The sequence below is a fragment of the Pelophylax lessonae genome (genome assembly GCF_965119305.1).
Source record: "Pelophylax lessonae genome assembly, chromosome: 5".
NCBI classification, from domain to species: Eukaryota; Metazoa; Chordata; class Amphibia; order Anura; family Ranidae; genus Pelophylax; species Pelophylax lessonae.
In genome coordinates, this window is record NC_138772.1 from 525,100,894 (window position 1) to 525,124,635 (window position 23,742).

The 23,742-nt window shown below is 45.5% G+C and overlaps 1 protein-coding gene across 1 annotated transcript in view; it reads right to left on the bottom strand.

The window, feature by feature from the left end:
• ASAP1 (ArfGAP with SH3 domain, ankyrin repeat and PH domain 1) overlaps window positions 1-23,742 on the bottom strand; it is a 488,930-nt gene that overhangs the window by 177,994 nt on the left and 287,194 nt on the right. Inside the window, exon 4 of the mRNA XM_082257784.1 lies at window positions 9,853-9,925. Within this exon, the coding sequence (XP_082113910.1) occupies window positions 9,853-9,925 (73 nt within the window). The remainder of the gene's footprint in view (window positions 1-9,852; window positions 9,926-23,742) is intronic.

Genomic DNA, 23,742 nt, shown 5'->3' on the forward strand with positions numbered 1-23,742 from the left:
TCCGTGGTGATTACAGTCTAAAACAGGGCAAGAAAAGATTTTCCCAGACGTAGGACCTGAGAGCAGAGCCACCATATCAGAGACTCCCTCGAACACCGACTCAACAGGATCAGATTGTCCAATGACAGCGGATCCATGTTCCATTTGGTCAGAGTCTCTCTTTGCAGAGGTTTGGAGTGGAACTGCCCAAATTGAACCGCCTCGATGGTGGAAACCATCAGACCCAGCACTTGCATGCAAGTCCTGAGTGATGAAGATGGGTGGATAACAGGAGCTGAACCACATCCAGTAGCTTCAGAAGTTGTCGGAGGAAGAAACACCAGGGCTAACGCTGAATCAAGCATCAGACCCAAGTAGTCCAGCTTAGTGAAAGGAGTCAGTGCCGATTTCTGAAAATTCAGTGTACACCCGAACTCCTGTAAAGTTTGCAACGTAATGTCCAAGTCGGCTTCTAAAGCTAAAGAAGACTCTGCACGCAGAAGCAGATCGTCCAGGTATCCCAGTACCGCGATCCCCCTTCTGTCGTAGCAATGCAAACACTGGGGACAAAACCTTTGTGAACACCCGAGCGGCTGAGGTGAGACCAAAGGGTAACACCACGAATTGATAGTGCTCCTCGCCCACGGGAAAATGAAGAAAACACTGATGCCCCACATATATTGGAATATGAGATCGATAGAGGCCAGAAGATCTCCTTGATGAAGGAAAGCTACTACCGTGTGGATGGACTCCATCTAAAATGTCTGAACCCGCACAAAGTGGTTGAGAGCCTTGAGATCCAAAATCAGACGAACCTTGCCTTCCTTCCTGGGAACTGTAAACAGATTTGAATAGAAACCTTGAAAACGTTCAGACTCTGGAACCGGCACAATAACTCCTTGTGCTAACAGGGCCTGCACTGCTACGTAGAGGCCCTGTAGCCACTCGTGAGACAGGCGTAAGTTGGAAGGAAAGAATGTTGCCGGAGGCAAGGACTGAAACTCGATCTTGTAACCGAACCAAATCAGCTTGTGTACCCATTTGTCCTGAATGAGCTGGATCCTGAAACAAGCGAAGACATCCCCCCCACCCCAGAAGTGGGTGAGGGCGCCCCTTCAGGCTGGAGAAGGCTTGTCTGTGGAACCAGAAGTGCCCGCTTTGTACTTACCATTCCAGGGTCTCTTGGAGCCTCTTGAGCCCTTTTTCAGCGATGCAGACAGACGAAAGGGCAGCTTGTGAGCCGAAAAGAAAGGACCATGTTTACGGCAAGGTTCCTTGCCCTTAGTAGCTTGTGGAAGCAAAGCACTCTTACCTCCAGTAAGGCCCTAAATGCTCTCTTTCATAGAGGCACCGAAGAGACGGTCACCTACAAAAGGGAGATCAGTCAGCACTTTCTTAGAAGCCTTGTCCGCTGACCAGTACTTAAACCATATCATGCGGCGAAGGATCACTGCCATCACAGAAACCCTGCTGGCCAAGGGGGCTGCATCCAAGGATGCATCACAAAAATACTGTAACCCCTGGATCAACTGATCTGCCAGCTCAGGAGGGTGTTGACTTCCTTCCAGATCCTGGCTTAAAATCCTTGCCCATTCCATGAAGTCTGGGATACCAAGGTGAAAGCAAACACCGGTTTCAAAAATGAACCAGCCACGGTGAAGAGGTACCGGACCAGAGCCTCAGCTCTTTTGTACACAGGGTCCTTTAAAAGACGGAGAATCCTCCACCGGTAACAGTGTGGCCTTATTCAGCCTGCAAACCTGAGAGTCCGATGGTGGAACTGTTTCTTCAGGAGAGATTCCTCAAAGGGATATCTCCTAGCGAAACGCTTAGGGATTCCAACCATGCATTTCTGAGAACCCCACTGACTAATGACAATCTCGTCAAAATAGGCAGGAAAAGCTAACACCTTATTTACCTTGAAAGATTTGCGGGTGCCAAGCTGCACCTGCATCGCCAACGCAGCCTCAGCTGAGTCCTCCAACTTTAAAGTTTCCCGCACTGACATAATTAGGGCCTCCACCAGTGCTTTTTCATGTGCGGCTGCGGAGGAGGAGGACTCATCTTCACTATTAAGAGCACTCAGCGTGCTTGGACGCAGACCCAGTGGGCTGACTCTCGTCTGCGACGGCCAAATCCACCCCAGACTCTGAGGAGGCTTCTTGTTAGGCCTTCTTTGCAGGGTTATATCTATTTTGACTACTAGTGACTGCAGGGTTGCCATCATGGTCGCCAGGGCAGAGAGACCCAGAGGGTCCTGCAGCTTCCAAAAGGGGATGGGGTGGTGAGACGCGTGCCAGAGATTCCATAACAAAGGGTTAAACGGAACCATGCAGCCCAGCAAAGAAAAAAAACATGAGGCCCCTCCCCTCTGTGCACCCCTGGGACACCACAAGAATCAGCGCACCAGCGGCGCTGTATACAGCAGAGGAAGGATAGATACCCCCAGAGACTCACCACCTGAGCTGGAGAGCACCAAAACGGTCTGTCACACTGCTGGAAAGAAGAAGAGGAAGCGCTGACCTGACACTAGAGGCCCCCGCAGCCTCAGCACTGCATCAGACTACAGGAAAATGGCCGCCATTGAAACTCTATGGGGAAACCAAAAACGTGGCCGCAGGACTACACAAACATGGCAGCCAGGAATACAGAATCCACGGCAAAATGGCACTGCACAAGACCCAGGGACCCCACTGGACCCCAGGGAAAAATTCACAGACCCCAGGAGGGGACACCTCCCCGCAGCACCCAGGTACGGACACCCCTACAGGGGGCCGACAGCGGCATCACCCACTGCTCCCCTGGCCCAGCACCATGCAGCCCCCTTACCCAAATCCACCCATGCCCCCACAAGGGGCCGGGGGTAACAGATGAGGGCACCTACTCAGGGGGGAACCCCGCAAAGGAGTAGTGTGAAACAAAAGGGGGAGGAAAAGCCACAAAGGAGCCTACCATCCCCAGGGGGGGCGGGACCACCCCAGCAATTCCGTAGGAAAGGAGGGGGGACACTACTCACCATACCATGGTCACCAGGCGAGCGCCACTCCAAAGTAGTCCACCGCACCATCTTGGAATGGGGGTGCTGCGGCCTGAGGTACGTTGGGACTCTGGTCGTGACTGCTGTCGTGACCAGGGATATGCGACCTTGCGAGGTGTTTCACTCGCCAGTCAGCCTCCGTCCAGTGGGGCTATGTCACGGCCAACCTAGAACAGGGCTAATAGTTGGGTCGCACTCACAGACCAGACTGGGAAGACCGTAAGGATCTACGAGATCCAGTGGATCGCCCAGTCCAGCTGTTGATTGTAGTTCACACAGGAACAAAAATAATAAAGAAAAAGTTAAAAATTCCATTTAAATAGGAAAAAATGCCAGGACTGCAGATCCCAGCAGAGAGCCAGGTCCTTACTCCTGCCTAGGCAGAAAAAAAAAGAGAGAGCATAAAGCCTAATGGTCTGAAGACTTAAAGCTGTGTTCATCAGTGAACGAAAGAGAAAGTTTATTTTTTCCAATAAAATAGTGTTTGTAAGACCGCTGCACAAATACAGTGTGAATGTATTGTAACAATCTCCATTTTATTCTCTAGGGTCTCGGCTAAATATATATATGTATATATATAAAATGTTTGGGGTTCCAAGTAATTTTCTAGCAAAAAATACTGATTTTAACTTGTAAACCAGTGTCAGAAATAGGCCTGGTCCCTAAATGGTTAAGAAAGTGCAAAGCATTCTCTAAAATGGCACCTGTGACAAGTGGCCGACGACCTGTGTTCACAATGCTTTAACCTCCTTCCGCCCGCGCTATAGCCGAAAGACGGCTACAGCGCGGGCTCTAATTTCCGGGAGGCCGTCTTTATACAGCCTCCCAGTGACAGGCTCCCCGCGCGCTCCCGCGAGCGTGCATCGGGGAAAATCTGTGTCGGCCGTGTCCCTTGGACACAGCCAATCACAGATCGTGGTGAATGGCCAATCACAGCTGCCATTTACCACGTGATCGGACCATGCAATGAGAGATGATCTCATATGTAAACATATGAGATCATCTCTCATCGCCAGCTCTCCTTTCTCACACAGAGACTGCAGTGTGAGGAAGAGGAGAGCCGATCAGCGGTAAGCTGACACAGAGGAATGTAATCAGGGCACTGTTCACCAGTGCCCTGATTACACAAGAGGAGAAAAAAATGCCATAACTGCCCACAGTGCCCGCCATCAGTGCCCCCCATCAGTGCCCACAATCAGTCCCATAGTGCTGCCAGTCAGTGCCCATCAGTGCCTGCTCATCTAGGCACTGATGGACACTGACTAGCAGCACTATGGGCACTGAGTGTGGGCACTGATGGTGCTTCCCATCAGTGCTGCCCATCAGTGACACCCGTCAGTGTCCATCACTGCCACCCATCAGTGTACATCAGTGCCGCCCAGCAGTGCCACCTCTCAGTGCCCAGCAGTGCCACCTCTCAGTGCCACCTATCAGTGCTCATCAGTGCGGAATATTAGTACCTCCTCATCAGTGTCACCTCATCAGTGCCCATCAGTGCAGCCTATCAGTGCCCATCAGTTTCGCCTCATCAGCGCACATCAGTAAAGGAGAAAAATGTATTTATTTTCAAAATTTAATGTTTTTTTTCTTTTTTTGTAAGAAATAAAAAACCCAGAGGTTATTAAATACCACCAAAAGAAAGCTCTATTTGTGTGAAAAAAATGGATAAAAATTTCATATGGGTACAGTGTAGCATGACCGCGCAATTGTCATTCAAAGCGTGACAGCGCTAAAAGCTGAAAATTGGCCTGGGCAGGAAGGGGGTAAAAGTGCCCAGTAGGCAAGTGGTTAGGCAAGGCTGACTGCTGAGCATGGGACCTGGAAGCAAGTGGAGATAACAGGAGTATCTGTGTCCACCTCAGTGATTTCCATCTTTCAGGGACATCGGCCAGATATGGTACATTCACAGTTACACTGGTCCAAGCTGTACCATTGTACCTATGCAAGAATATACCACACCTGGAATTCTTCTTTAATATTGACACTCAAATGTACAAAGAATTCAAACTATGACTATCAACAAGTAATTAAAAAAAATAAATAAGGGCCACCAGTACCACCATTCACAGTCCAAACACCTCTGCAATGGACAACCATTTTGATGCAGTAAAAGGCAAAGAAGAGCCACTTCAAGGACGACTCTCAGCAATGCACCCAAATTTAAAGTAGATCAATGGTTTTGTGCTTTCTCAAGGCTGCCAAGCGGCTTCTTTTTCCCATTAACAATAAGCACTCTGACAGTAATGAATTTAAGTGCTTTAAAAAAAATACTGTTTTCTGGAGGAGTCTATTTTGGCACGCAAGCAATCAGAACGCGGCAAAAGAATTAACATATCCCTTTGGAAGTTTAGGCAAATCAGGAAAGTCAAAGTCTGCAATGCTCAAGGTGAAGCACTGAAAACCAGTAAAGTAAAGCACAAGAAAAATATCTTTGAGTTAGAGGAGGAGTACCAGCCACCTATCAAAAAAAATTAAAGTCAGCAGCTAAAAAAGTTTAGCTGCTGACTTTAAAAAAAAAAAAAAAAAATCCACTCGCCTGTCCCACGGTCCAGTGACGCACTCAGCCCAAACAGTCATCGTGCTCTGTCCTCCCTCGGCGGGGCCGGCATCATCAATATGGGCACCCGGCTGTGACAACTTGCGGCTTCACAGCCGGGAGCCCGTTGCGCTGTGAGTGTTCCAGAAGACTGCAGGGGAGGGAGAAAGGAGAACTTCTGTTGCCGAACCTGTCTAAATCGGGCACCCGCCACCCCCCATTCCTCAAAAGTACCAATTGAGCAAGAGGAGTGGGGGAGGAGACCTTAAAGGGAAACTTCCCCTTTTGGGTGGAGTTCCGCTTAAATGTAGTGCAGATTTACTTTTTTTTTTTTTTTATTATACTTTTTAGGGCCACCCTTCCTGCGGTTCCTTATTTCTTGCCTAGGCAAGAATGCTGCAGCCTCCTAGGATTCCATTCCAGAAGGTCGTTGGGTACTCTATTGCAAATGCACCATGCCAGAAGTCTCTTCCTAGTTTAAGCCCCGGAAGATTTTACCCCCTTTCTGACCAGGGCCTATTTTGCGATCCGGCACTGCGTGACTTTAACGGACAATTGCGCGGTCGTGCGACGCTGTACCTAAACGAATTTGAAATCCTTTTTTTCCCACCAACAGAGCTTTCTTTTGGTGGTATTTGATCACCTGTGCGATTTTTACTTTTTGCGCTATAAACAAAAAAAACAGCAATTTTGCAAAAATAATATTTTTCACATTTTTACATGAAATTCCCCCCCCCCCCCAAAAAAAAGTAAAAATCTAAATTTTTTTAACATTTTGGGCCAATTTTTTTTTTTTTACCATATGTTTTGTAAAAAAAAAAAAAAAAAAAAGAAAAAAAATCGCAAAAAGCGTATTTTGATTGGTTTGCGCAAAAGTTATTGCGTTTACTAACAAAGGGAAAGATTTTTGTCATTTTTGTTGTTGTTTTTTTTAACGCGTAATGGCGGCGATCTGCGATTTTTTTTTGCGGGACTGCGACATTGCGGCGGACAGATCGGACCCTTGACTGACATTTTTGAAACTTTTGGGGTTACCAGTGACATTTCTACAGTAATCAGTGCTATACATATGCACTGTTACTGTAAAATTACACTGGCAGTGAAGGGGTTAACTTTTTTTTAGAGGGAGGGGTTGTGTATCCCTAGGGGCGTGATTCTAACTGTGATTGGCTGTGGCTTGAGGTGTAGGAACGGTGATCAACTGTCCTACATAGAACCGTATGATCACTGTTTCTACACAGGGGAGAATGACAGGCGGCTTGTTTACATCAGCCGCCTGCCTTTCTCCCTCTCCACCCGACGATCGTGAGTGACCGGCGGACATCGGGTCCGCCGGTCACACGCACGGGGGGGGGGGGGGTCCGTGACCACGCGGAAGCACGCCTCCGGCGGCGCGCTCGCTCCCTAGACCCTCACAGGCTAGCGACTTATCCCTACGTCACTCTGTCTGTGAGGGGCTGACCGCCGACGTAAATAGTCGTGAAGCTGTCAGCAAGTGGTTAAAGTCAGCCTTCGGATGATTTTCCACATAGCATGTGCATCAACACAATGGGAGTCCACAACACTCAGACGAAACAGACGGGCCCCCTGATGACCTCAGAAGATGATGGACTGGGTCTGTAGCTCTGGATCCCTACAGGACACAGCTGGATCTCTGGGCATGACAGTATGTTTTTTGTCCAGAACCAAGGAGGGTGGTGGTGAAGTTCCTCTTTAAGAAAACTTAAAAAAATAAATAAAACCCCAACAGAATCTGTCATTTTTACGGTTATGAACTTAAAAACTATCTTCTGATTCACTGATACTGCGTCTATTTCAAATAACATCCAGGAAACTGGATTTAAAATCCTTTCACATTGGTATATGGTCTCATTGACCCCTCACAAAATGTTTCGCCCATGTGTAAGAGGTGCCTTAAAGAGGAACTGCAGTCTGCTCACATATTTGAAATAAAAACATATTTGCCATTCTGAAGCTTCCCTCCAACCACTTTGCATATTACTTTATATATACTGTGTATCTGTACTTGCCAAACATGCTGCAGAAATTTCCCTCCACAAAGTCTGGCTGCAGCCATTTTAACTTTGGGCAGCTGAAGCTACTGCCTATTCACTTCCCTTCCTGGATTCAGACAGACAGACACACACATTATATATATATATATATATATATATATATATATATATATATATATATATAGACAGACCGTCTCCTGTTATCTCCGCCCTCATCCAGCCCCCTCCAGTTCTTCAGCTCTCATAGGCTTTCCTATGGCTCACCCCTCCTTCCTTACTGGCTAACTCTCATGAGAGTGAGAGAGAGAGCTGTGCATGACATCATAAGCCTGGGCTTTTTACCAGACAAGAAAGAGAAGTGGGCTGTAGAAGGTATTTACTGGCAGAAACAAAATGTTTTACTATCCAAAGTTAAAACAAGTGCAGAGGATTTAATAGATGGAAAAATGAAAAAATGACTGAAGGTCCACTTTAACGCATTATGACTCTTTCTCCTTCACATTTCTGGAGCTGCCCAGTTATGAAAACTTTTTGGACACAAATGCGGGATCTGGTGTTCAAGCTGACCAATGTTCAGCTTAGTGATGACCCTGCACCTGCCTGGTTCACCTGGCTCCCCTCTCCCATGGCCAGAAATGTTTTTCAAAGTGATTTCTCAGCATAGAGACATGGATAGATGGATGAGTGAATCTTCTTTGAATATCGCATTTTGATGCAGTGTAGTTTGGCTATGAGGAACAATTTCACAAAAACTGGTTTTATTAGATTGACTATACCTTTTCCGTATCTGATCCAACAGATCTCTCCACCTAACAGTAGGGCTTCTATCGTTAGGCTGACCTAAATGTTGGATATTTCTGTTAGAGTTGGCTTGATACTGATGGGTAACATCATTCTGTTTAGTACAACAGGCTAGAAGTCCCTGCAGATGACTGGCCAGAAACTAAGGCGGTCCTCTAATTTTGGCCTACCTCAGCCGGGGGATTGAATAGTACACTAAGGGAACAACGATGCTGCAGACATCCTAGTTACCTCCTGAGATGATATTTGGTGTATTCTCACGCCCTTTTGTAGACTCAATGTTTTCACAGTCTTTTCTATGACAGATAACAGGTTATGCCATGCTTCTGTATGTCTCTGCTTTATGTACACTGTTGTGGAAATTTTATTAATATTTGTGGACATTTCTTTAGGATGTGTTTTTAGTTAAATTGCCATAATGTCTCCCGTTGTCAGTTTACCGGTAATCGCTATGCACAGCGAATATTGCTTTAACTGGCCTTGAGGAAAGACCTGTAATTGTGGAAACCTTCCATTAAATGGAGACTGCATGCTACTCGTAGCCTGATCATCCCTATTGGCGGTGCCGGTCCGGATCTATGGCAGTGCAAGGCAGACTCCGCCACACAAATGTATATCAGCCAGCCAGGGCCCCAGTATTCACAGACGGAGATATATTTGTGATGTTAAATTCTTATCGTTTTGATAATATCTGCCCTTTTGCCAGGATTAATGGCTGGTGGCTTTCTGTTATGCTTTATCTGCATGATGGAAATACTGCTGCTATTGTCCTTTGCAGATAAGGGTCATTCACTGGAACAGTAGCATGATCACTATTAATTATGGTTTTTATGAACTATATTATACACCACGACTTCGGAGCGACTTGCATGGACTTCACATAATGGAAGTCTATGCAAGTCGCTCCGAGGTCGCCCCAAAGTAGTACAGGACCCTTTTTCTAAGTCGGAGCGACTTGTGTCGCTCCTATTAGAACAGGTCCTGTAGCGGTCAATGGACCGCGAGGGAGCGCGACTTGTCAGTCTGACAAGTTGCGCTAGTGTGAATCGAGTCTAAATGCTGGCTGGAATGATGAGTGTAAGACCTCATTCACATGGGCACTAACATCCCGGGTCCATGAATGGGCTGTGCTGAAGCCACCAGGTGCTGCGTGCAGGCAGTTTATTCATGTCTATGGAAATTCAGTGGCTGCGCAGACACTGCCGCTTGTCACAATTTGGCAGGCCTGCGGGTGAACGGACCGACATGCAAACAGCCTGGATTTGGGGCCCCTCACCAACACACCTGTCTAGATGGGATGAGTGGCTGTGTCTGTGCTGCTGCTATTTTCCCACAGGCATGACCACTTAAAGGCACAGCCCATTCACAGACCATTGGTGTAAGTTCCTGTGTGAATAAAGCCTTACAGGTAGTATTTAGAATGTAGCTGACCCCTTACATGCAAATTAGGCATTCCCCTTCATTAGGAGTTTGTTAGCACTTACCTTGCCCTGAATTGTAAATGGCTTTCACAGACTTTTTCACTTTCTGTAACGCATTTCTGTCTTGATCTAAGGCCTGGAAAAAATCAAAATACTTTATTACAATGTGCACAATGAATCATACATGAACAACTGCAACACTAACAAAATAATGGCTGTTTTATGTGGTAAATAACTACTTGTAAATTAAACAAGTCACAATGTACTTTTTCCCAAATATTAAAGACCTCTAATCACAAGAACAGTTTCCTTTTCACATGATGATCAACTTCTGTGTAAAATAAAATTAACCGCAGAAACATGCTGCCTAAACCGAGCCTATAGGTTTACAAAAGCTTGACCGCACAATTTACTTCAGATCATTAAAACTTGTTTTGTATACAGGACCAAAGGGCCACATGTAATAGGGTTATAGAAATAAGGACTAGATGAGCGCTGGGCATTTTAAGGACCCCCTCCTTCTGCATCTTACACCTAGGTGAGGGTTACATCGCTGGGCCCTTCTGGCAGGATCCTTGAAAAGATAAGGGTGCCTTAAAGCAGGGGTCAGGAACCTTTTTGGCTGAGAGAGCTACGAACATCACATATTTTCAAATGTAATTCCATGAGAGCCATACACTATATTTCAGGGGTCGGGAACCTTTATTTAAGTAACGCAGTGACGAATTGCAAAAAATGGTATGGTCATTAAGGGGGGTAAAACCTTCCATGGCTGAATATGCAATGCATACTAGCACATTTTGCCATTGTCTTACAGTTTTTTTTTTTTTTTATTCTGCAGCGGCTTACTACTGCTTTAACAGGGACCCACCTATGTCCTTTTAGGCCCCTTTCACACAGAGAAGTCCGTTGGCGGACTCCGTTTTTCTCAGCGGGGGATCGATCCGCCGATCCCCCGCTGAGCAGGCGGATGGCAGCTCTGTCTCTGCGCTGTGTGCAGACACACATCTGTCAGATCCCCGCTGTTCTCTATGGGGGAATCGGATGGGAACGGGCCTTCTGTCCGTTCTCATCCGATCCCATCCGATCCAATCCGCTGGACGGATGGAAAATAGGGTTTCCATCCGTCCAGATCTCCGCTGACATCTGCTGCCCCATAGAGATGCATGGGGCATCCGTTCAGATCCGCCAAAAAAATGGACAGGCCGATCTGAACGGTCCGCCTGTTTGAAAGGGGTCTTAATGAAAATGTTTAAAATGAGGTAAATACACAGTTGAAATCTGTGTTTACCATTTTAAATTCCAAAGAATTTGTAGTTCTGCACAGATTTATGACCTGCACACATTTTCCACTCTTCGTGGACAGATCGGTGAAATACGTAGTCCATAATAAAAGGAAACCTTTCCTGAGAGAAATACAGAAACAAAAGCTATTGTATTAAACTACTGGCTTCAATACTATCTGAGGTTCTGGAACAAATTCAGAGATCCGGAAAGTTTCAACTCCTTCTTGGTAGGAGTACTTGGTAGTACTGCAGCCAGTGGGTCAGCATAATAGCCAGGTGGCTAGCATTATCAGAATGAAGGCAGCCTCAATGTCTTTCTCAGGAAAGGTTTCCCTTAAAGAGACACTCATCTTGCTCATTCAGGGAAAAGTGTCAGAGTCTGTATAAAGCCCCCCCCCCCCTCCCCCTTCCCCACCAATACATTTTAAATTCACCTCTCCAATCCTCGCTGTAACTCCTTTCATTGCCACTGCAAAATACCCATGTGAGGGAGCATGCGACTTCTTCCCATGAAGCAGTGTTGGGGCATAGTGGCAACTTCTAGATCCAATCACAAGGCAAAGAGGGTGGCCTTCACAGAGACACTGACGGGACAATGTCTCTTTAGGCAATTCATTTTCCTGGTTTCCAATGTCACCAGTTTGCCTCCACCCTTCCAACTGGATGGTAAATCAGCATCAACACCTCTGCCAAGTCAGCTGACCTACAGATCCGTAAAGCTGACCAAAGCAACAGTAACTGCAAACCAAGGAGTAGCAGAGCGATCTTCCTAATACAGCAGGCAGTATAATAAGAATAGCTGGGCAAGACTACAAATCCTTTGGCAGGTAAACGGTAAACTTATACTGAATGTATTTTAGCTAAGTATTTAACGGTCTGTTTGGCGCTTCACTTTAAAGTGTATCAATACACCAAACTTTGTTTTTCCTTTAGTTTTGAATAGATTGTAGAAAGTGTAGAACTATGGTCAGGTTTTACTACTATGTGGAGATCCATTAAAGAAATCTTCCCTTACTTCCTGTTCTGAGGACCACCCTTAACCAGACAGGAAGTGAGGAAAAATCTGTAGTTGGAAGACAGACAACAATAAGGCCTCATGCACACAGAACCCAGCTTAAAAAACTTGCCTAAGGCCTCTTTCACACGGTCCGCCTCCATAGGCGGATCCGTGTTGCTCAGCGGGGATCGATCCGCGATCCCCGCTGAGCCGGCGGCTGAGCCGGGAGGTGTCTCAGCCCCCGCTGCCCTCTATGGGGGATCGGATGAGAGCGGACCGCCTGTCCGCTCTCATCCGATCCGATCCCCAGGACGGATGGAAAATAGGGTTTCCACGGACAGGATCGGATACGGATGGCAGCGGGTGTCAGCGGAGGTGTCTCCGCTGACACCCGCTGCCCCATAGGGATTAATGGAGGATCCAATCAGATCCGTCTAAAAAAACTGACAGGCAGATCTGATCGGACCGCCCGTGTGAAAGAGCCCTAAAGCTGCATTTTGCAAACACGCTCAGGTGCATCAAGTGTTTGAGTGTTAATTCATTCCATTGGCTAGAGTATTATTTTTTTCTGGCCACTGGAATGAGCGAACGCTCAAGCGCTATATACGCTTGATGGTTTGTTCTCCTGCCTCTAAATGCATGTACTATATTGTCAAAAGTATTGGGACACCTGCCTTTACACGCACATGAACCTTAATGACTAAAGGGAATCTATGGGGGACCCTGGCCTGGCATACCCTAAAGGCGGATCTCTTGGGATCCTGGCCTGCTCTAAAGGGGGTCATATTGGATATAGATTTTATATATTCTTTGCAGGGAGTGCATGGTGGTGCAGGAAAACCTGGTAGCATGGGGAATATAGGTGAAAAAGTAAGACTAAAGAGGGATCTATGGGGACCCTGGCCTGCTCTAAAGGGGGATCTATGGGGACCCTGGTCTGCTCTAAAGGGGGGATCTATGGGGACCCAGGCCTGCTCTAAAGGGGGATCTGTGGGGACCCTGGCCTGCTCTAAAGGGGGATCTGTAGGGACCCTGGCCTGCTCTAAAATGGGATCTATGATGGGGACCCTGCCCTAAAGGGGATCTATGGGGCACCCTTGCCTGGCCTGCTCTAAAAGGGGAGGATCTATGATGGCGAAAAGGGGAGGCGCATGGGAAACCTTAAAATTATGCCCCCCCCCCCTGAAAAAGTTCTGCGGACACCCATGCTTGTATAGCAGGCTGTAAGCAGCACGCGCTGCTTCCCAATAACAGTAAAGAGCCAGGAAATTCACTAGTCATATAAAATGCCCTTTAAAGCCCTGTGTGCATGAAGCCTAAAGATAAAAATGTATTACTAGACAGTAATATTAATAGTTAACAAATAACAGAAATTTGTACATTTTTAAACTGTGTCATTTAGCGAGATGATGAAAATCTAACTATAAAGAAGCAACTTACACTACAAAACTGGAAGTTGCCTTCACACCTATCCAGCGTTGTAACACCCAAACCACAGGGCCATGTGTGCACTTGCATTGTGTGGATTGCGATAAAATGATTCAGTCATACATGTTATCGCAATATGGCTTGTTACAAAATGTGGAAGCATATTGTAATGTGCTGTGGAGCATACAGCTAAACGAATGCAATTTCCAAAAAGTTTGAGGAAAAACAAAACCACACTGAAGCACACGTGCACAACACACACCGGATCAACGCTATGCGCACAACAACACATGCCTGCTGGTGCAAGTGGGCTCTTAGTTTGTTAAAGCGGAGTTCCAATAAACATACCCCCGGGACAGTCAGGGCTAGTACATTCCACAATGGATAGCCTCTGATCTGTCCCGGTTCGCACTTACCTGCAAGAAGAAATACTCACTTATAAAATTTCTTCCACAGCGTTGCCATCTCTCTTGTGGGCAGCTGAAACCGGCGCGATCCTCTTCCGCGTCCTCTTCTCCCAGAATGCGCCTGCACGGCCCCTCTCGTCACTTCCAGTGCGGCGCCGCATTCCTCCACAGCTTCTGGGCATGCCCAGAAGCTGTTTAGCAGGGAATGCGGCGTCGCCCTGGAAGTGACGAGCGGGGCCGGTGCCGTCGCATTGATTCCTGGGAGCGATGGCGTTCAGCTCCCAGGAATCATTGCAAGCCAGGAAGTGACGGCGGAGCCGCGGCGCAGAGGGAGGAAGTGAAGAATAGGTGAGTATATTCGATCTACAATTACAAGGTGAGTACAAAAAAAAAAAAAAAACCTAACTATCCAATTCTGTTTCAGGTGAAGGAGAACAAGCGGACGTGCACAAAAAAAAAAAAAAAGATCGATTTTGTGCCCGGAACTCCGCTTTAAGGAACATTATCACAATGAGTTTAAAGCGGAGTTCCACCCTGGAATTTTTTTTTTTTTTTTTTTTTTTTTAAAATACCCCCGGGACAGTCAGGGCTAGTGCATTCCACAATGGCTAGCCTCTGATCTGTCCCAGGTTGCACTTACCTGTTAGGACAAATACTTACCTTGAAAAAGTCTTGTCCAGCGCTGCCATCTTAGATGTGGGCAGCTTGAAGCCAGCGCGATCCTCTTCGGCGTCCTCTTCCGCCTTCTTCGGTCCCATGATGCCCTGCGCCGGCCCCGCCGTCACTTCCGGTGCGCGCGCGTCATCCCTCCACAGCTTCTGGGCATGCCCAGAAGCTGTTTAGAAGGGGATGACGCGCGCGCACCGGAACTGACGTCAGGGCCGGTGCAGGCGCAATGATTCCTGGGAGCGATGACGTTCAGCTCCCAGGAATCATTGCAGAGCCAGGAAGTGACGACGGGCCGCGGCCGAGGAAGGAGGAAGAAGGAAGTAAGGTAAGTATATTTTCTTCGCTACGAGGCAAGTAAAAAAAAAAAAAAAAAATGCGATTAGCCATTTGTTTTTCAGGTGACCCGGAGTGAGAAGAGGGAGGTAAGTATAAAATTAGGGTGGAACTCCACTTTAATTTTTTTTTTTCTACCAGTGTAGGCTTTGGCAAAATATAAGGGGTCAGACCAAATCCCTGATGTTACACCTTTTTAGACAGAGGAAGAGATCAAGGACAAATCGGGAGTGGATTTACTAAAACTGGATGGTGCAAAATCTGGTGCAACCGTGCATGGTAGTCAATAGGCTTCTAAGTTCAGGTAAAGGAGAAGGTCACCTTTTGTAACATGTTGCATGTTACACCCATATGCAGGGTCTAACATGTAACGTGTTACAGATGCACCGGCCCCCGCACCCTCTGAACCCCCAGTCTGCCGTGCAGGGCTCCGCCCACTGGCCACGTCCTCTATTCACAGCGTTCTTTGAATCAGAACACACCAAGGTGCGACAGCCTTTGTGGCTGTCGGCTTGTAGTTCTCAATGAACTACCACGGCTCTGTTGAGCACTGTGGTAGTTCATTGATGCTTCCTGTCAACGTGTACGGCCAACAGCTTAAGCTGGATACACACTATACAACTTTTGTTGTTAGATTTCCTTTAGATTAAAGCCCTGTACACACGTCCCGAATGTCGGCTGAACGATCGGCCGTCTTTTGTCCTGTGCTGTCCTGTCGGGCTGAAAACTGCAAAAGACTGCACATGAATTTTGTCGGCCAACAACAGCCGACTGCAGAAATGATGTCATGTGATGGTTAACTCTCCTTGTCTTTTTTCTTTTCTGAGCATGCCCAGTCTTGCTAATCTGCTGTTTGTCGGCCGAATTCTGTACTGACTGGCGAATAAACGGCCGTTCTGGTGTTGGCCAACAAAAATTTTAATGCCTGCACAACAGATTCTGTTCGGCCGAAAAGTCGCTGTCGGTTGTCGGAAGCATCATACTAACAAGCCGACAATCGGCCGATCGTTCGGTGGCCGAATATTTACGGCCGACAATTGCTATGTGTGTACGGGGCTTTACCTTCATCTATGTAGTGCAAGGGCCTAACTGATTGCATACAAATTGAAAGTGTTTAGATTTGACCTCATATTATATGTTTTTGGTAAATCTATAAGAAAATGATATAGTGTGTATCCAGCTTTAAACACAGAGTCAGCAAGAGCCCTGCATTGCACCCACAATCTGATGATAGTGGGTGCGATGGTTTGCAGGCTCCCGAAAAAAAAAAAAAAATGCACATTTTTTTGCCTGAAAAAATTATGTGCATTTATTATTTTTTTGTAAGAGTGAACGAACTTATCTTTTAAGCTTTGACAAAAAAACCTTGGAAACGGATTCGCTTCTATGCAAAGCTGCATCAGATTTTGCACCCTCCAATTTTAGTAAATCAACCCCATAGCTCTTAATCCCATTGTTTCCTGCTGCCCAGTACTAAGCACTTTTGAGTTTATTCACAAACCGAAGAACATGTGTACCGCTACTCTTTGGTTATTCTCTTTTTAGAATAGTTAAAAACAAAAAAAAAAAAGCTAAACATAAGTCTATTATGCAGTAACAGCTTATTATATACATGATGACATCATATTGTATCCATACTGTTATTCATTTTCTTCTTTTATTTTTCTCAAAGTCATGCATATGTATATTTCTTACGAACGTTACTTTATATGTTTTTTTTTTATGTAAAACAACAAATCTTTTTCAATAATAAACGTTATAAATGAACACAGGAGTGCTCAATAATAACACCCAAGTGTTTATCCATAAAAAATGTGACCAGGATGACCATTTCAGGCCTCTGCAATTAAACCACTGCTTCCTTACAGAGAACAAATTGCTGGCAGGGGGCCAGGCATTTCTACTCAAGCTGTGGCTGGTTTAGAAAAAAATAAACTGTAAAACATTGGAGACTTCGCTTTTGATTCACCTGGAATATATTTTGCGGGTCTGCTAAATCTGATTGCTTGTCTTACAAGGCGGATGTCTTGTCCCGTGTCCGCTCCGCAAATGCAGGGGGGATAAAGACACAGTTCGCTCTCCTCTATGGGCGGTCATATGCAAACAGACTGCCCGTCATCTGATCGGATCCTCTAGATCTGTCTGTTTTTAGCAGATAGGATCAGATTAGATGTTGGCGTTTGTCCGTTACGTTGACACCCGCCGCTCCATAGAGAGACTGTAGGGTCCGATCGGGTCTGCCTGAAAAACTGACCGATGGACCGACTGGTCGGCCTGTGTGAAAGGGGACTTAAACTGAGGATTTAAATATAATTTTTAAAATTTGGCTTTAAAAATCTCAGCATAGGTCACCAATCCATGATTCTACCAACCTCACATTCTTTTATGCTTTAACAAAATACAACCCCTGGAGCTATTGATATAGGTACGAAATAAATATAGTGATTCATTATCTGGACGAGTCTGGACATTGCTCATATACAAGAGTGCTCAGGTTAAGGTATTTGAAACATGTAACTCCTGGAGCGGCCCTATGACTTGATTTAAAACTCCTATTTAAAAATGTTTTTTATTTTTTAAAGTGCATTTTCTTCTTTTTTTTTTTTAAAAGGGAAAGTAGTATTACAGTACAGCATTAAAATACAGTATATGTATGCTCAGGGATGTTCTTCATGCATCACCTGAACTGAAACATGAACTTCAGTAATTATACTACCACAGCAATAAATGCCGTATTATCAAGGTGATATATTATATCGGATTGCGTCCAGAGGCAATGACATTAGTCAGTTGAAAATGTAATGTGATGACGACCATGGTGCCTATTTACAATCCTGTGCAGCAAAAAAAAAAAAAAAGTTTAAATTCTGTCAAAGGCCCCTTTCACACATGCTGTCCGTTTGTCCGTTTTTCATCCATCCGTTGACGGATGAAAAACGGACATCAATGCATCTCTATGTAAAAACGGATGACAACTGATGATCATCAGTTAACATCCGTTTTCATCCACTTCCGTCAATGTCCTTTTTTTTTGAACGGATGAATGCCCTATTTTTCATCCGTCAAAAAAACGGATCGGACGAAAAACGGATGACAGCGGATGAAAAACTGACGTCAACTGATGACAACGGATGAAAAACTGATGTCAACTGATGACAACGGATGACAACAAATGAAAAATGGACGACAACGGATGAAAAACTGATGAAAAACGGATAACAACTGATGAAAAACGGATGAAAAACGGATGACAACTGACGAAAAACGCATGACAACTGACGAAAAACGGATGAAAAACTGATACATTTGATGTGACTGAACTGATGAACTGAACGGACTGTATGTGTGAAAGGGGCCTAATACCAAAACTTTTTTAAATAGATCAACCCTTGTCAATCTACCTTGATTAGGAGGAGGGTGGAGTGGGAAGAGGAAGTGGGAGGGGGAGGAAGTGGGAGGGGGAGGAAGTGGGAGGGGAGGAAGTGGGAGGGGAGGAGAAGAGGGCTTACTGCATGCTTACATTTTGCACCAGTTGCAGTTTTATAAAATAATTCCAGGTAAGGATATTTTATACATAGTTGCATTGGTCCAGTTTGGAGCAATGTGACTATGTATATACCATACCTGGCCAATGCCCACGGAAACTGGAAATCATTTGTTTTTGATCCCACGCCTTGTGCCTGCCCTGCTGCATTGTGAACACAGGAGATTGGTCCCTCAGCACAGGCGCCATTCAGAGAAACTCAAATTGGACAGGGTGGAGAGGGTGGGCGCCGGTGATGTTGCGCTCTCCACTTCTATTAATCAGAGAACGCACTGTATTCAATGAGAAAATGCAAAACATTCTCTGAATGGCGCCCATGCCCAGCAGCTGCCCTATGGTGCTATCAACACAGCAGGGCAGCGCGAAACCCAGAAGCAAGTGAAGTCCACTGGAGTAGCAGCATCTACTTTAGTGATTTCCAGTTTCCACAGCCATTGTCCATGTATAATATATGCATAGTTTCATTGGTCCGAGCTTGACCAATGTTATGTATAAAATATACCATGCTTGGAATTCCTCTTTAACAGGGTTCTAAAGCTTAACCATTTTTTACCTTAATGCATTCCTTGATTAATTTTGGCCCCTCCACTCCCTCTACTTACCTGAGCCCTCAATTGATCCAGCGCTGTGCATGTCTGCATCTCTTCTCTTCCCTCATTTCCTGGGGCATGGGGAGCCAATGGCTCCCGATGCTGTCAATCAAAGCCTGTGATGAGGGAGTGGGGCCTGGTCCCGCTGTCGATGTCAATGGACGCAGCAGCGGGGCTAAGGAGTGGTAACGCACGGCAAGGGGCTTTCCGTGGGGGCACTGGACGGAGGAGGAGGAGCCACCAGCAGCATCAGTGGGGGACCTGAGAAGAGGAGGTTCAGGGCTGCTCTGTGCAATGGCTCCCAATTCTGTCAATCAAAGCCTGTGATGAGGGAGCGGGGCCAGGTCCTGCTGTCTATGTCAATGGACGCAGCAGCTGGGCTAAGGAGTGGTAACGCACGGGAAGCCGCTTTCTGAGGGGGCACTGGACAGAGGAGCCGCCAGCAGTGTCAGTGGGGGAACTGAGAAGAGGAGGTTCGGGGCTGCTCTGTGCAATTCTATTGCACAGAGCAGGTAAGTATAGAGAATGTTTGTTAGTTAAAAAAAAAAAAAATTATATATATATATATATATATATATATATATATATATATATATATATATATATATATATATATATATATATATATCTCCTTTACAAATTACTTTAATGAAAATATACCTGGATTAAAAGGTGTTCTTAAATATTTGCCTGGAGCTCCACTTAAAAAAAAAAAAAAAAAAAGTGTTGCAAGGTTTAAATCAATTGCTAAAACAACTGTGCTCAAGCAATGCTTTCTATTCACGCTGATGCAGCTTAAGTGTAAAGCAATCCTTTTTGTATACAACCCATAATTAATACTCTAGGTGAGGCCTACCAGTGGTGTTCCTTTTTACACAATACTGCATCACTTAATGCAATAAACAAGCTAATCATAATAATCAGCACTTCCATTCTCTGGCACAGTTCTCCTCCTTCGGGCAAACAACACATTATAACAGCGAGGGTAGTAAAGAGCAAAATTACACAGGCTCCGGCCGCTGGGACACATCACACCGCTAAGAAATCAATTTTTATTGAAATAAAAATGCTTTGACTATGCAAAGCCTGCTAAATTTACTTAAAATTAGGAGAAGCGATCACATTACCCTGGGAAATGTTCTATTTATTGAGAAAACAATGCGTATTGCTTTCAGATCTTGCAAATCTGAGATTATTTGTTGTTGCTAGGCAAAGAAAAAGCAGACAGTCCGGCATTGGACAGCACCATCTTATGTTGTAAAGTATTGTTGGATGGTAACAAGAGACCCAGACTTCCTACATGACTGCCGCAATTTAACGCCCATCTGTGGCGTGTTTAAACAGGGGCCGTTTCAGCATTTTCTAGGGAAGCTATTAAAAGGAATGAAGTAAAAAGTGTACCTTTACCTCTGTGATAATAAGATATATAGGGGATATGCAGCAGAAGCCATTGTAGCCTGCAGAGAATAAGTGTCCGTGAAGATTGCTCACGCTGACACGGGATCTGTTGGTGACCGATGCAGTGTGCATCACAGCCTGTTTTTACCATAGAGACACTACAGTGGCTTCATGAATAGCACTTCTGCCCCATAGTGCTGAGGTTCTTGGTTTGAATCCCAATCAGGACACCTGCATGGAGTTTGCATGTTCTCCCTGCGCTCTCATAAGCTTCCTCCAGGGCTGGTAGTTTAATTGGCTTACGTTTGTATATTACGGTGACCAGATATTTAAAACGGAATGTGGGGACACCAAACTGACCATGCCCGGTGGCATGCAAAGTGTGCCATACCAAATTGTGCTCTCAGTGGGAGGGGCTTAAAGAGGTATGGTTTAAAAACATCTGAGCCTACTTTGTTCTAGGTCAAGATTGCAGACCCAGGAGCAAGTCTCCCATCACAAGGCAGGGCACAGTGGCAAATGATCCACATCCTTACCTCCAACGAAGCGTGTACAAGCCAAGAGGAGAGGGACTGGGAAGACCACATAATATTGGCATGTGACATTATCAATAACCCCAGGACACAGCTAGGAGCAGACACACCTTTCCCTCCCTCCTCCAGGCCATTTACAGAAATGTTGCTAAGACCGATTACCCTGCAGTCGCCTGGGCCTGGAGAAAAAAAAAAAATGGGGACACCTTCTTTCAACTGGTGATAAAATCAGGGGCTCTTCTTTCCCTAGGAAAAGCCCCTAAAATCAGGCATTGTCCCTGGAAACCGAGGACATCTGGTCAGCTTGGTGTAGGATAAGGAGATAGTAAGCTCCTCAGGGGCAGGGATTGATGTGAATGTATAGTATGCAAACCGCTACGTAAATTTTCAGCTCAATATGGTTACCTGTATTAAAGGAGATCTCTAGTCACAGCATACACCTTTATATTATAAAATCAGCATTGCATTTATTTTTGACAATCCATTATAAATGAAAAATCTCTTCATGTTGGGATTGCAGCCCATCTTCTGACAATCTTTTTCACAACTTTCTGGATTCCCTGTATGCTTTGCAGCTTCTCCTCTGCTAATTTGTTTGGTTTACTTTAAAATTTTATGGACTACATATCCCATGGTACTTTGCTTCCTGCAAGCAGTGATTTCTGTAGTGACTCCGCCTCCTGAAACTCCTCGGCACCTCTGTAGTTCAGAAGGCAGCCTCTGTGAAATGTGTGACACAGCAGTGCCTTTTCACAGGGTATAGGGACTACGAGTCATAGAATTCAATGAAGTAAATGTGTGGGATCTTCACAAAAGAAAGTTTATAAGCCTCAGGATCGTGAAATAATAGGGGAAATGCATAAATGATGTTAAATATTAACCAGAGATTCACTTTAGATAAATAAATGAGGTAAAAGTAGGCTGTAAGTTGGCATCTATGCACTGGGCACCAAAATGCATCAAGATATTTCTTTTGAAAGCAAACACTAAGGCCCGGCTCACACTGATGCAAATCTGACACGATCCGAAATTCATAGATTCACCGGTCATCTGAAAACACATTGGGTTAAAGGCAAATCCACTGTGCACTGCAAGTGGACTTGGAAGTGCAGTCGCTGTAGATCTGAGGGGAAGATCTGAAATAAGAGGAAGTTCTGCTGATTTCTATCATCCAGTCATGTGCAAGCATAAATGCTGTCTTTTACTTTCCTTGCATGTCCCCCTCAGATCTACAGCGTCTGCACTTCCATGTCCCCCTCAGATCTACAGCGTCTGCACTTCCAAGTGAACCAGTAGTGCACAGTGGATTTGCCGTTCATAAATAAACCCTGTAGTTTTCTATGAAGGCCGTTCACATTGATGCAATTTTGATCCAGTTAAAAAAAGGTCCTGTGCGAGTTTAGTGTGAGTGCGGTGCGAATTTAATCTCCAGCTATGTTATGTCCCCTCAAAAATCGCATTAAGTTCGCACCTGTCAAAACACAAAATTGCACTGGTAAATCACATCAATTTACACCTCATCAGAGCGAACCGAGCCTAAAGCTCTGATAATACCAACTGATTGTGTAAAAAAAAAAAAAAAGCCTGAGGCTCGGTTCACACTTGTGCGATGCGGGAACGCTGCGAATATGCAGCTTGTTCCCGCATCGCATTCGCACCTCTGGCAGTTCACACTGCCATATGCGATACGCAGGGGGTGTCAATTAAAAGTTGACACCCCCAGTTTGATTGCATATCGCAGTGCGATCTGCAAGTATGCACAGAATCGGATGGCACAAGTGTGAACCACTGTGCGATCCGATTTTGATGCGGTTAAAAAAAATGCCTCATGTGCGTCTTTGGTGCGGATGCGGTGCAAATTCAGTCATACAAAGTGTATGGCTGAAACTCGCACCGCACATGAGATCGCATGTAATGAAGGAGCAGTGCGCTCCGAATTACATGCGATCCCTGCAGCCGCACTAGTGTGAACCGGCACTGAAGGCCATGGCTTGTTTTTCAACGGGAACATGGAGGAACGAACTAAGTTCCGGCACCTCTAAACACTGCATGTATGCAATGGCAAGGGGTGCTAGGTTATTCTGGATTACTTATTGATGCTAGCTGCTGGGGGATCTATTGTTTCTGGAAGAGGTCTATAGTTGGGAAGGTCTGTTGTTGCTGGTGGGGGATCTTTATTTGCTAGGGGGGATTTACTGTTGAGGGAGGGGTCTTTTGGTCTATTCATGTTGGCTGCTAGGACATATATTTTTGCTGGAGGGGGGTCTATTGTTACTGAAGTGGATTTATTGTTTTGGTGTCGGCATCTAATATTGCTTGGGGGGGGGGGTCTATTGTAGGTGGTTGGGTCTGTAATTGCTGGAGCCATTTTACTGTATTTCTTGTTATTATGAATAAATTCCATACAAATTCCCAAAAAAATTATACTTAGTTCTCTATTCTCTAAAAGCGGTACTGAGCGGTGGCTAGGGGGTGGTGCCAAAGGGCATGCCTAAAGGTGGGTAGAGGGTGGAGATAAGGGATGACTCAGAAGGAGGGAGTACCTACCCCTTTCCTCCGAGGAAAAAAAAAAGCCCTGCTGAAGGCTATAGCAAAAAGGAAAAACCATTCTTGGAATCTCTGGGAAAACAAATGAAATGAATTACCAGACACACGTGATTGTAATTGGAAAGCACAGTCTATGGAAACTAGTTTGTTTATACAAGGTAAAGGTTGCCAATACAAGCCACACTGTAATGTCACTGAGATCGAAATCAACATGTCAAATT